This window comes from Terrapene carolina, unplaced genomic scaffold, assembly GCF_002925995.2.
Source record: "Terrapene carolina triunguis isolate 2854851 unplaced genomic scaffold, T_m_triunguis-2.0 Scaffold130, whole genome shotgun sequence".
NCBI lineage: Eukaryota > Metazoa > Chordata > Testudines > Emydidae > Terrapene > Terrapene triunguis.
In genome coordinates this window covers 20,851,384-20,864,648 of record NW_020664481.1, presented here as the reverse complement: position 1 = coordinate 20,864,648, position 13,265 = coordinate 20,851,384, and the positions used below count along the sequence as shown (strand labels likewise).

At 54.8% G+C, this 13,265-nt stretch overlaps 1 protein-coding gene across 1 annotated transcript; it reads left to right on the top strand.

Annotated features, from left to right (window-relative positions):
- Window positions 1-2,688: 2,688 nt before the first annotated feature.
- On the top strand, window positions 2,689-12,986 carry ADGRG5 (adhesion G protein-coupled receptor G5). The gene is made up of 9 exons (XM_026652915.1): window positions 2,689-2,784; window positions 3,701-3,817; window positions 5,211-5,253; window positions 6,597-6,703; window positions 8,209-8,330; window positions 9,857-10,125; window positions 10,914-11,013; window positions 12,262-12,545; window positions 12,901-12,986. Exons 1-9 carry the CDS (start codon window positions 2,689-2,691, stop codon window positions 12,984-12,986), a joined length of 1,224 nt encoding a protein of 407 aa, XP_026508700.1.
- The last annotated feature ends 279 nt before the right edge of the window (window positions 12,987-13,265 follow it).

The following is a 13,265-nucleotide window of genomic DNA, read 5'->3' as shown; positions in this document are numbered from 1 at the left end:
GATTTGTCTCACGTTAACTAAGGGAAAACAAGACCAACGTCTCCATGGCCCAGCTTCATCAAGGTATGTGTGCGCCTGTAGAGGAGCGGACTCACCCCTGCGGCGCCTCCTGCTGGTTACTTCCAGGAATTAGCTCTTCCAGCATCTGGAGCGCCCCCTGCAGGCTGGTGATCCGCCTGTCCTCTGGCCCCGATCCCTCCCAGGACCCCCGTGCCCTTTTACCTGGGGTGCTGCCCCCTGGCAGTAACCCCTCAGTCTTAGGGTCTCCCCTCCTCAGGGAACCCCCACCCACTAGTCTCACCTCTCCTCAGTATAAGGCTACTGCCAGTCATCATCTAGCCCCACGCCCTGGGACAGACTGCAGTATCAGCCTACTCACCACTGGCAAGGTTGGGTTTGGACCTGCTGCCTTCGCCTACCCCGGGCTGCCCTCTGCAACCCCCCAGTACCCCTTGGCCTTCTGCTAGGCCGCAGCCTGGGGCTTTCCAGGCTGGAGCTCCCCGGCTCCTCTGCCTTTCCCCAGCCCTGCTCCACTCAAGTACCCTGTCTCTAGCTTCCTGCAGCCAGACTCTTCTCTCTCTAGAGGAAGACTGCCCTGGGCCTCTGGCTCACAGCCTTTTTATACAGGCCAGCGGGGGCCTGATTGGGGCGTGGCCCAGCTGCAGCCGCTTCCCCAATCAGCCCAGCTTTTAGAGCTGCCGCCCTCTGTAGGGCTGCTTTTAACCCCTGCAGCCCTCTTTCAGGGCTGGTTTCAAGCCCTTCAGGGCAGGAGCGGGTGTCCACCCCGCTACAGCGCCTATTGAAATCCATGCACGTTAGAAGCCTAAATACCTTTGTGGAGCTGGGCCCAAGATTTTAGAGAAGGATGCTCCAATGGTTAGGCTTCCTGGGTTCAAGACTCACTGTGCCACCTTGGGCAAGTCACAGTCTGTCGGTACCTCAGCTCCCCATCTGTGAACTGGGGATAAGAGCACTTCCCTACCACCCAGGCGTTGTGTGCGATGCTCAGATGCCAAAGGAATGGAGGCCGTATAAGTGATAGGAGAGAGCTCAAAGCGATATGTATCTCTGCTGCAGCGGTTTTTGGGAGCAAACTGGCTGCTGAACTCTGCACCCAGGGAGTGTTCTCAGAGATTTAAAAGTGCATGTGAGCGTGGCTTTGAAATGCTGGATCTGACTATCGGGTTACAGACAAGGGTGGGTGAGGTAATACCTCAGGGCGTTTAGGGGTAGGAGTGTGCATCCCACAGAGATCAAAATCCAGCATCAGGAAAGCATCATGCAAAGGTGCAAAAGGAATCAATTTTACCACCGTTCTACTATTAATAAAGGGTGATTTGGGGCACTTCAATGGCAGGGCCACAGCTTGAGACACCTTAGAAGGGTTTGATTTCCAGAGGGAGGAGCTCCAAAAGTTCTGAAATCCAGGTCCCTTTAAGGTCTCCAGCTGGGCCCCTAAAGACTGACGCATTCAGAATCACTAGTCACTTTTAAAGACCTTGGTACAGCCTAATTTAGGAACTGGCCTGAACCAAACCCTTTGATCCAACAGCACCCCTGCAAGGCGTGGCTCCACACTTTGCAAACTGGGCCTGACCTCTACAGCAAATGGTAAGTCACGGACCCAAGAGAACCATTCAAATGTTTCTGTAAATGAAGGTCTGAATGAGGGAGCCTGTGGCTTCCGTCTGCCCTGTCACTTCTGCCAGAAAGCGACCTAGAAAGTGGTGAGCCTCACTCACAATCCCAGTCACAATATTTGTTGCCACCATACAAAGTCCTAAACTTATTATGGAGCAATAGGACATCCAGGGCTTCCAAATCCTCTTGCTCCAGCTTCTCAACCTTTCCTCTGTTTGACCCAGGTGGCAAGACAGAGATTCCCAGACACTATTTCACCAAAAGCTCTGAGAAAAAGCTTCTACTAGTCATTTATACCACACCTGTCACCATGGTATCCTCATATCTGTCTTGCCGGAGCCCTGCCTCACAGACCTCACCTCTCTTCATTTCCCACTCTTCTGCTCATCTGATACTGGTCTCCTCGCTATACCTCCATGCAACCTCACCACCTTCTCCTCCGCACCTCCTGCTGTGATTGTCAATCATCTCTCTTACCGTAGCATCCAAAAGCACCAGTTAGGATCAGGCCCCCATTGTGCTGGGCAGCGTACAGACATAGATGAGGAGACATCGTGGAGAATAGGGATGTCTGTCGCCCTTCTAGTAGCTGGTCCATAAAAAAGGTTTAGGAATCAGCTACAGGGCTTCACTTAGTTCTTTACCTCAAGGGGTGGCAATTCATGCTTTTAGTGCAGAAAGTCCTGGGTTCAAACCACACTGTTGGCCCAGATGGGTTCAGGTACATGAATAAATCTTTCTCCCTCCAGCTACAAGCACATCTGACCCAAGCACTGCTCTTTTCATCCTTGCCTCATTTCACTTCTCCTTCCCTCCCTATCCTTTATCTCACGCTGACACTGTGCTTCGCTCTTTCCAGCATGCTGGCATGCAGGGTGTTTGAAAGATGCTACAATTATTATTGAGTTGCATTGCAGCCCCCTGCGATCGCTCTTTCAGCACTTGCTTCTTCTCTTTAAATCATAACCTGACATTTGTCAGTTTGTGCCAGGGAATGTTTCTGTTTCAACCTCACAGCCCAAAAGGAATAAACCAACCCAACACTCCATGCATTTCCCAGCTGCACTGGTGCCGAAACGGCGGAGTACACCAGCAGAAATGAAACTCGTCTGCATTTATCTCAACACCCCTTGCCTGTTCCAGGTTAGACACTCTGAAGTTTTACCAGCGCGGGTGGGTTGGGGAAGCAGAGAAAAGACATTAGTTTGCATGTACGCAGCCCTTTCTTTTGAAGAGCTGTCTAGACTAATGCATCAGACCATACGCATGGGGCCCTTCCCCAACACCGAGATGCAGATGAAGCAGGGTAGCTGCTTAACAGCACGCGGCACCCCTGCTCATTTATGCCGTATCCAATTGGAAGTGCAGGGGAATTTAGAGAGGGCAAGGGCCCCAGGTATATTGGAATTGTCCCAGGGGAACCCCAGGGGAACACCTCTCTTCTGGTAATTAAAGCCCCGGGAAGCTGTAAAGATGTGGTCAGCCCATGGTCAAGCAACATCAAGATTTGTCTGGCCTTGCTCACCAATTGGCTGCTGCAGCCCCCTATGACCAATGCTAAGAAAATAGCTTCCACCGGTGTTTCAATGAGATGAGCAGGACGGTGTCTCTAGGCCATCCGTCTATCTAGCTGGATCCTTTCATTAACAACATATTACATGCAGGTGCCCACAACACCCACACATGCAGCGTAGAGGACTCTTACGTATAACATGGGAAGCAGCAATGCAAACTTCTCTGTGCAACCTCAGTAAGATGCATCATAAAGGGACACCTCTTAGAGTGGAAGGGTAGTTTGGCCTCTCTGACCATTCCGTTCATGGCCTCCCCGATGAAGTGGTTAAGCATCATGGTGTGGGAGGTTTGCAATGTGAGCACCTGCCTGCAAGGAACTGGATTGAGACCAACAAACTCATTGCACATAGGCCATCAGATTGCCCATGGATAGAAGCAGCGTTGGTCATCTGCAGATGAAAGGCTCCCGATACCAGTGACCTGCCCACTCCTGGTAATAGTCTTTATGGGTCTGCGCATTGTTTCTTCTGCTCTGGCTTTGCAGGACTGGAAGAATAGCTCCCTACTGAACAATGACATCTTAGGGGCCACCCTTGAAAACTACAGCGTCACCAACCTCACTGAGCCTGTGGAGATCCGGTTCTGGCATAACCAAAAGCTGGTGAGCTGGTGATCGTGGCCCACAAAGGCTTTAACAGCAGCTATCACTCTGGGCAAGGGAAGGCAAATAGCTCTTCAGGACACCGGAGCGGGGAGGTCAGTGTAGCTGAAGTCTCAGGAACAGCCAGGGCTCTTGAAACCCAATGGGAATTCAACCTGCTGCTTGAAGGGTGGATTTGGGCCAGTATCTCTCTGACTCGGTGTGCAAAGAGGTGGGAGCGAGCGCATAAGGAGCTCCCCCTCCCTGAGCCCTGGCACCATTGACTGCCCGGTATCCCAAAGGGGAATGTAATTCCTGCTCCCTGCTAGCAGTGTGCTCAGGTGCTAGGGGCCTGACAGGGAATGGCAGGCTAAGAGCAAGATCTCCCCTGCTCTGTACCACCCAGTAGAACTGGCCTGGCACGGAGGAGGAGTATGCCACTTCCTCGAAGGGCATGCAGCGGGCATGCGCATGTGTGCTCCCTGGGAGGAGTTCTAGCTGAGGCAGAAGCTGTAGCAGAAAACAGAGTAGCTGCTGCAGGGATGGAGTGGGGCTTTTAAAATGCTTCTCTTCTCCTCTGACCTTCCCTGGAGCTACGGGAGAGTGGGGGGAGGTCCTGGCTCATTGCAACCAATAAGGCGTGTGGTGGTTGGTTGGTTTTTAACCACAAAGCCAGTGCAGCCCCACTGACTCCTGTCAACTCTTCTCTGTGAAGTATTGCGGAGACTCTGAGGGTCAGCCCGCCTGCAAGTTGTCTTTGTCCGGACTGGGGAGCAGGTGGGAATCTTTAGGGGGGAGAGACGTGCCCGCCAAGTGGGCACCACGCAATGTAACCCAACTGTGCAGACGTAGGAGGAAGCCATTGGCCCTTTGTGCTCTCGGGTATATTGGAGGCACGTCAGAGAGCAGCAATGAACTGATTACGGGGATTTAGAGGAAAAGATTGCGAAGCAGAATGGCCAAATGACGAAGGAGCTCTAAGTCAACTGCTTGAGAAGTATGTAGGGCCAGATCCTCACCTGGTGTAAATTTTCCTGCTGAAAATCTAGGTGTAAGCAGCGGGAAAGAAAGAAAAGAGTGTAGGGTACTCCAAAGGGGTATTATTACTCCAAGGGGGTATTATTACTAACTCAGAGTAACGGGATAAAACTGATTAACTATCAAATATTTCCTCACTACACTGCGGAATAGTCTCCCAAGTGATGCAGTGGATTCCTGTGATGGGGCTTCATGTTAATAGTGGGCAGGAAAAAGTGCTGGGAAATATGCTGTAGGGAACAACACTGCATAGGCAGGAGGGACCAGTCACAAGACTTTTCCCTAACGAGCGCAGGTTACGTACATTGCTTGGAACTAAGGGAGCACAGACACCTCACCATGTGCCTCATGTTTTCTCCCCCCGCCCCCCAACCAGGATAACTCAAATGCGATCTGCGTCTTTTGGGAGGAAGGACCAGGTAATTATGACACTCACAGCATCACGCGGTACCCGTGCATGCATGCAAGGAACGAGGAAGAGGCAAAACAGAGATGGTGGGAGTCATTCAATGGAGAGCGCATTGCCTTAGACACCAGGGGGACCTAAGGACCAAACATGCAGCTGCAATTTACCAGACAGACTCTGAGGTTTCATGCTATGACCGTCCCTGTCTGCTGCCAGACTATACTCATCCCAGCCACCTTGCCAGGAGAACTTGGGAACCCCGACCTCCCTTGGCTCCCAGCAACAAGCATCCTCCTGTCATCCCAGAGCTGCTTACGGAGAGCCCCCCTCTGTGCACAGAGACTTGCCGAGCATAGGGCTATATGGAGACCCACACTGGCACCTATTGGAGGACTAAACCCCACACCCCTCAGGGGTTTCCTGAGTGAGTGCCATTGTCGCGCACAAAGCGGGTGGAGAGCGGGCCCAGGTCAGCCAGAGCCACCTGCAAACAGCCAAGCAGGGTACAGGCACTTCCCACAGGCTTGTAAAAGCAACTCCCATTTTTATGCCTTTCTTCCAAGGAAGGAGTCATATAGAGACCCAGGGCCATAGAATTTAAGGCCAGAAGGGACCCCCAGATCCTCTAGGCTGGCCTCATGGATCATCGGCCACTAAAAACACAACCAAGCACCAAACCACCACCCGTAGAGCGGAACGTTACAGCCCTCAGAGACTGAACAACTGTGTGCCACAGGCAGAGAACAGGGACTCAGGTTCCCCCGGTGCCCGGGGTGAGATGCACCCAGATAAACCTGGCAAGTGACCTGCCTCCCACGCTGCAGAAGGCAGCAAAAACACTGCTCCAAGGTCCTTGCCCCTGAGAACTGGAGGCTCCCTGCTCTTAGAGAGCCTGTAGGTGCCCAGGGCTGGATCTTAGGGGATTGCAGAGGAAGGTGCAGGGAGGGGGACATTTTGTCCTGCTAGCTTTATTCCTTCCCTCCACTATATGCCTGAGAACAGCTCTCCAGGGTTCGGCACCAACCCACATGAGCCCTAGTGCTGTGCAGCCTTGAACCACAGGTAGCCCAAACCCAACTCTGATCCCAATGCTGGCCCATGTCTAGCGTCAACACCCCCATGTCGCAGTAGCACTACCTGAGATCACCCCTTGCCCCACACTCTGATTGTTTTTGCGGTTGGAGACAGGGGGTAACATTTTCAAAAGTACCGAAGCCCCACTGAAAATCAATGGGCCATGGGCTCCTAAGTGAGTTGGTGCTTTGGAAAATGTTGCCTATGGGTTTTCCTGAGGCTCGGCCTCACTGCTCTGTGGCCGTGGGCTGCTTTCCTTAAGGCCGTTTCTCCCTCTTGCAGAAAACGGCAGCCAGGGGAACTGGAGCAGCGCTGGCTGTGAGACCATCCACCAAAAAGACGTAGTGCTGTGCCAGTGTAACCACCTCACCTACTTTGCCGTGCTGCTGGTAGGAAGGCTGTTTCTCCCCCACTGTTCTTGCTCTGTTTGGGGGTGTATGAGGCTCCCCCCCCCCAGCCATCAGACACAGTCTTTGCTCCCTCTCAGTCCCTGTCTCTCAGGTGCTCTAGATCAGTGGTTTTCAAACTTTTTTTCTGGTGACCCAGTTGAAGAAAACTGTTGATGCCCGCGACCCAACAGAGCTGGGGATGAGGGGTTTGGGGTGTGGGAGGGGCTCAGGGCTGGGACAGAGGGTTGGGGTGCGGGGCTGAGGGCTGCGGGGTGGGGCTGGGAATGAGGGGTTCAAGGTGTGGGAGGAGCTCTGGGCTGGAGCAGGAGGTTGGGTTGTTCGAGGGGGTCAGGGCTCTGGGCTGGGGGTGCAGGCTCTGGGCTAGGGCTGGGGATGAAAGGTTTGGGGTGCAGGAAGGGGCTGTGGGTTGGGGGGGCTCAGGGCTAGGGCAGGGGATTGGGGCGCGGAGGTGGGGCTTATCTCAGGCAGCTCCCGGTCAGCGGTGCAGTGGGGGTGCTAAGGCAGGCTTCCTGCCTGTCCTGGCGCTGTGGACCATGCTGTGCCCCGGAAGCAGCCAGCAGCAGGTCCGGCTCCTAGGCAGAGGCGCACAAACGGCTCCGCACAGCTCTTGCCTGCAGGCACCTCCTCCCAGCTTGGTTCCCAGCCAATGAGATTGCGAGGCCGGTGCTCGGAGCGGGGGCAGCGCGCGGCGCCCCGGAGCTCCCCCGCCTAGGAGCCGAACCTGCTGCTGGCTGCTTCCGGGGCGCAGCGCGGTGTCAGAACAGGTAGGGACTAGCCACCGCTGATGGGACTGCTAACGGCCCAGTTGGCAGTGCTGACCAGAGCCGCCGCAACCCAGTGCCTTCCATTGGGTCGCAACCCGCGGTTTGAAACCCACTGCTCTAAAGCACTCATCCCTCTCCCAGGGCTGTTTCCTGTTTGCCTTCTCCCTGACTCATTCCCCGCCAGCCGCTCTCAGTGCTCTGAGCGGCTCATTTCCCCACAGCTGGGCTCCACCACAAGGCCCTGCTTCCATTTCCCTTTCCTCTTTCACACCCGCCCTGCAGCGGCTGAGAGACGTGCAGCACCATCCTCTGGGGCCGCCTCGCTCCAGCACCTGTTACACTGCGGGGGATGGATGTACACGCGTGCACCCCCACAAGGGTTACACTAGGACACACTCTGCCCCGCCTCCGCTCTGGAGGGAACCTCTTGGACCTGTTGAGCAACCCCTCTCACGGGGTCAGGACAGGGGGTCGAGCTTTGAGGCGGTTCCCCCGTCCCCCTCGGAGCTCTGGAAGGGGGGAGGAGATAGGACAGAGGCCAGTGACATCCAGCAGCCTCAGGGACGGGTGCCAAGCTGGGGGGGTGGAACAGGCTCCAGGCCTGAAGAAGCTGGAGGGGGTTGAGGGGAGAATGAAAGGCCAGGGCGGCCGTGAAGGCTGAGGACCAGTGCCAAAGGGCTGCATTCATTCCTCACCCCTTCCCCTCCTCATCCCACGCAGAAAATCTCCTCAGCGCCCATAGACGAGGCCATCCTGGCTCCTCTCACCTACATCTCCATGGTGGGCTGCAGTGTCTCAGCCGCTGCCTCGCTCCTCACCATCCTCCACTACCTCGCCTCCAGGTAACCCCATTGCTGTGCAGAGCGGCGCCCGCCCGGGGTGCCTGGCTGAGCTGAATCAACAGGGGCTCCCTCAAGAGAGATGCTAAACCAAATTCATTCCAATGGGGACTCCCAACTGAGACCCCTGGGGTTACACCCGGGGTTAGTTTGGCCCTTTTTGGAGAGTTACACTTGCCATTCCCACCCCCAAGACGTCACGTTCCTGCTTGAATTTCTGCACCGTTCTCCCATCTGCTCCTGGAGGGATCCAATTATCCCTGGCCACATCCCTTGCAGCAGAGACGAGACAGGGGCCAGAGCAGCAGCATGTGTCAAGCAGCCGAGCTCCATTGTAATCTTTGGAACATGCCAGCCCACAGCAGCGGAGGATCTGGCCCAGAGCTTGGCTGTCATGAATTCTTCACCGAGGCTGCTGGACACAGACAGATCTTGTGGTTTTCTGGCTTTTTAAGCTCCCCAGGCCTTGTCTACACTAGAAAGGGTTTGCTGATATGCCAGCCAACATTCCTAGGGCAGGCTCACCCAGGGCCGGATTAACTCTCCTGTGGGCCTGGGGCTATTAGATTTTGTGGGGCCCCTGTATACAAGTCTTTTTCCTGGGAGGGAGTTTGGTGCAGGAGGGGGCTGGGGCAGGGGGTTGGGGTGCAGGAGGGGGATTCTGACCTGGGGCAGGGGGTTGGAGTGGAGGAGGGGATGCGGGGTCTGGGAGAGAGTTTGGTGCAGGAGGGGGCTCCGGGCTGGGGCAGAGTGTTGGGGTGCAGAAGCGGGTGCGAGGTGTAGGCTCTGGCTGGGAGGCGCTTACCACAGGTGGCTCCCAGCTGGGGGTGCAGCAGGGCTCAGGCAGGCTGCCTGCCCGGTTCCTGGCCAATGGGAGCTGCGGGGACGGTGCTGGGGGCAGGGGCAGCGCGCGGAGCCGCCTCCTGCCCCGCCAGGGGCCACAGAGACGTGCCAGCAGCCAGCCGCTTCTGGGAGCGGCGTGGGGCCAGGGCAGGCCACCTGAGCGCCCCAGAGATCGCTGCCTGTGATTTATTTTTCTGGGAACCCCCTTGAGCCAGGGCCCCGGGCTGCAGCCCCTAAAGCCCCTGCCTTAATCCAGTCATGGGTTTGGCTATACTGCAACTGGTATCGCTTATACCTGCTGCCCGACGCACTTTGAACGGCATCTACACTAGGGGTTTGGCCTGTAAAGAAACAGAATAAAAGTCACACCCCTAACAGACATTGCTAGAGTCACCAGTGGTTCTAATACAGTGTGCACTGCCTGTGTATCGCCACGTGGTCTTATGGACTCAGCCCCCAAGGAAGGGACAGGACATTTCCACACACACCCCAACGTGGGCCCTATCGAGATATGAGACAGCTCTGGCGTTCTCCTGCAGCACACGCTGACTGGAGGGGATGTCCCAGGTGGAGGGGCTGGGGTGGGGGGCAGGAGTGGATTGCGTTGCCTGCTTTGCACCCCCTCCCGTTCCCCATTTCGAGGACAGTCAGAAGGAACTGAGTTCTATTTGCGGTGTTCATTTTAGGAAAAAGAGCAGAGATTATACAACCAAAATCCACATGAACCTGCTGGGTGCCCTCTTCTTGCTGAATGTCTTCTTCCTGCTCAGTGGGCCCCTGGCATCGGTTCACTCCACATGGCTCTGCAGAGGCACTGCCGCCTTCCTCCAATACTCCCTGCTCTGCTGCTTGACCTGGATGGCCATCGAGGGCTTCCACCTCTACCTGCTCTTGATCAAAGTCTACAACGTGTACATCAGGAGATACGTCCTCAAGCTGTGCGCCGTTGGCTGGGGTAAGTGCAGGTTCTCTACCCAGAAAGATGCCTCCCTCACAACCCATGAGGAGCTCCGTCCCTCCTGCCAAAACCACAGCCCTTCCGCTGCACTCTCTGCAGTGTCAGCAGATTCCAGTGAGAGATGTAGCCACATTTCAATCACTCAAGATCTGGGAGGCGGTCAGAGCCAGGCATTGGCCTGTGGGAGGGAGGCTGTCCACTGCTGATCAAAGTGCTCCTTTAGCTGTATTCTGAGAGCCAGAGGATCTCGGCTCTAGAATTAGATAGTAATTGTCTGTTTGCAATGCATTAGCTTGTTGCATAATAAAGAAGTAGGGGCTGGTTGCAGAGTTTATATCCAGATTTGGTTTCCAATCCCTCCCCAAATACTCAGGGGTTTTGATGGGGCCCACCTCTCATGTCTACGTTTCCCATGCGTGATAGGGGTGTGGGGGAGGGAATCTACAGTGCCCTACCAACATCTAATATAAGACAGCCTGGTTTACCTGGAGTGTGCTGGGACAGCAGAAACTTTTTTGAGGGACATAACTGCATCTTGCTCACACAGCCACGACCTGCCTTTGTGTTTCTGCTCTCTAAAATGGCCCCATATTCCATCACCACTTGTCCCATCTGCCTTACTGGATTTTTCCTTCCTCCAATATACTTCTCTTCCTACCTATGTCCAAGGACCAACTCCTTTGAATGCTACCCAGTTTCCTACCCTCCAATTACTTAGGTCCTTCTTATGTATTCCCATCATGTTCAATCATAGCTTAGTCGGTGTGTATCTCCCGCCCCCACAGGACTGCCAGCCTTAGCTGTGGTTAGCATTCTCATCTTCAAGGAAGAGACATACGGGCTGCACATAATTGAAACCGACACGGGCTACAACAATGCAACTATGTAAGTGTTAGACATGGGTTTGATGGTCCACACACAATCACGTTCTGCCATAATGGGGACCAGCGGGGGTTGAGGCTGGGTTCCCAGTGGTACAGTAGGTCTCCTAATCATTAAAAGCTTCTGTGCTCCCCAGTCCCTCCTGGTTCTTTTCCACATGGTCCTATCTTCGGCAGGATGCAGGATAAAAAATATGGTTCTATTCTCCTAAGCCTTGTATCCTACCTCCAAGCAATGTGCCATCCATGGAGTGCTCTAATCAGATCCATGGGCAATGAAGATTAAGGCTCTGGCTAGGCTACAGAGCTTACAGAGGTGCAGAAGCTCTCCTGCCAACATAGCACACTGTCCACACCCGTATTTAGGTCATTATAAGTTACATCACTCGGGGGTGGCTTAGTCACACCCCTCAGTAACATAACTTATACCGACGTACGCTGTCGTGTGTACATAGCCTAAGTCCAACTCTCCAAAACATGGCGACTTTCCCAGGTGCATGATGCTGGTTTAGAACAATTGCGCCATTTACCCAGCATTGTCCTCTGTCGGCCTGTCCTAGGATTGTGGGATGGTTTGAAAACTACAGTGCCATTCACACCTCACTAGACCATTTCTGGTGGATGGTGCTGTCCTCTACTCGGAGTATGGTGCTGTCCTCTGCCCAAGACATGCTCCGACTCCCCAGAGGCAGTGCAATTTTGCAAGTATGTTGCCCTTCCCAAAGAACAGGGCAGGTCTCCAAAGCCTGGTTCCAGCCCAGAACCACAGTGCCATTTCCCCACAAATGGTGCTGCTCCCTTTGCATTGGCACTGAAATCCCATCTCAGCTATGGCGCGATAGGCTTCCCCCAACACAACACCCTTCCCATGCACTGCTGTGGTCCCCCCTTTCCAAGGCGTGCAGGCATTTACTAAGGCAAATTAGAGCCTGAACTCACCAGCAACACTAAGCAGCCCAAAAAGCCTTTCCACCCCGTCCGAGACAGATGTCCCTTCTGTCCTCCTCATCGGGAATCCCGTTTGCTGGCACACAAAGCAGCTGGCTCCCCAGCAGCCTTGCACGGATGTCTGCTACCCTATCTGGGCTCTGACCCCAAGGCCTGGATCCCCGGGGCCCTGCTGGAATGGTGTAATTCTCATGGCATGGTGCCATTCCCAAAGCAAGACATCCCTCCCCAGCCACGGGGCCAATCCCCACAGTGTGGCATCATCGTCATTAGCATACGAGAGTCTCCTCCTCTTCTCCCACAGGTGTTGGATCACAGACAAGGCCCAGGATGTTCATTACATCCTCAACGTGGGCTACGCTGGTATCACCATACTCTTCAACGTGGTCATCTTAGTCACCGTCATGAGGATGCTGAGGAAACTGAGATCCAACATGAACAGTCAGAAAGAACGAGTGAAGAAGGATCTGGTGACAGTGCTGGGACTGACGTGCCTGCTAGGAACGACCTGGGCACTGGCCTTCCTCGGTTTCGGTGTCTTCTTGATTCCTCAGCTCATCCTCTTCACTATCATCAACTCCCTCCTGGGTCAGTGAGGCTGCAGGGCCCAGTGCTCAGGCAGTGGGATGAATGGGATGGAGCCAGAAGTAGCTTAAGACCTGAAGCAAAGCCCCGTCAAGGGGGATTCTGCAGAAGGAGGCTCAGACGGCAGGGCTGGATTAGCTCCAGGGTTCTATTACCACTGATTTAGGAGCAGCAGAGTCCCCTCGAGGTTTCTGCTAGCTCCTGGTCATTGCTGTTATAAGTAGCACGGTTCTCAGCCACCACCTGGTCAGTGCACTTCTGCTGCTGCTGCCCCGCCTCTGAATCCAGGAGTGGGGAGGGGAAAGGACATGGAGCAACCCTAGTGACCGAAGGCTTACAATGTGCTTTCCACCTGCAGGGTTCTTCATCTGCCTCTGGTACTGCACCGTCCGCCGCCAGCCGGACACCAGCCCCTCCACCGGGAGTTCTCAGATGACAAAATAACCAGGCCAGGCAGCTGGACTGTGCTCCCAAAGGGGCACAGCTCACCCCCAGGAGCAGATTCACTTGCTGGAACTGGCCTGCCCCAGTTGCCCCAGCCAGGTCTGCGCTTCCGATGGGGGATTTAGCAAGGGAAGAGACGCACTCCTCAGGGCCTTCACACACGTGGCAACAAACAGCGTGACAATGAGCCTTCCAAGCAGCTTGTGCAGAGTTTGTCGAGTAGGCAAACAGGACCTGGGCAAGACCGAGGGGTAACAGAACAGTCCTCTCACAGCACAG

Bases quoted from the DNA above. Each gene is read 5' to 3' on its own strand.
- ADGRG5 (XM_026652915.1), top strand. From the start codon at position 2,689: ATGCATTTCCCAGCTGCACTGGTGCCGAAACGGCGGAGTACACCAGCA. The intron at 5,254-6,596 runs GTAATTATGACA...TCCCTCTTGCAG, and splicing joins CTTTTGGGAGGAAGGACCAG to AAAACGGCAGCCAGGGGAAC. The intron at 12,546-12,900 runs GTCAGTGAGGCT...TTCCACCTGCAG, and splicing joins TATCATCAACTCCCTCCTGG to GGTTCTTCATCTGCCTCTGG.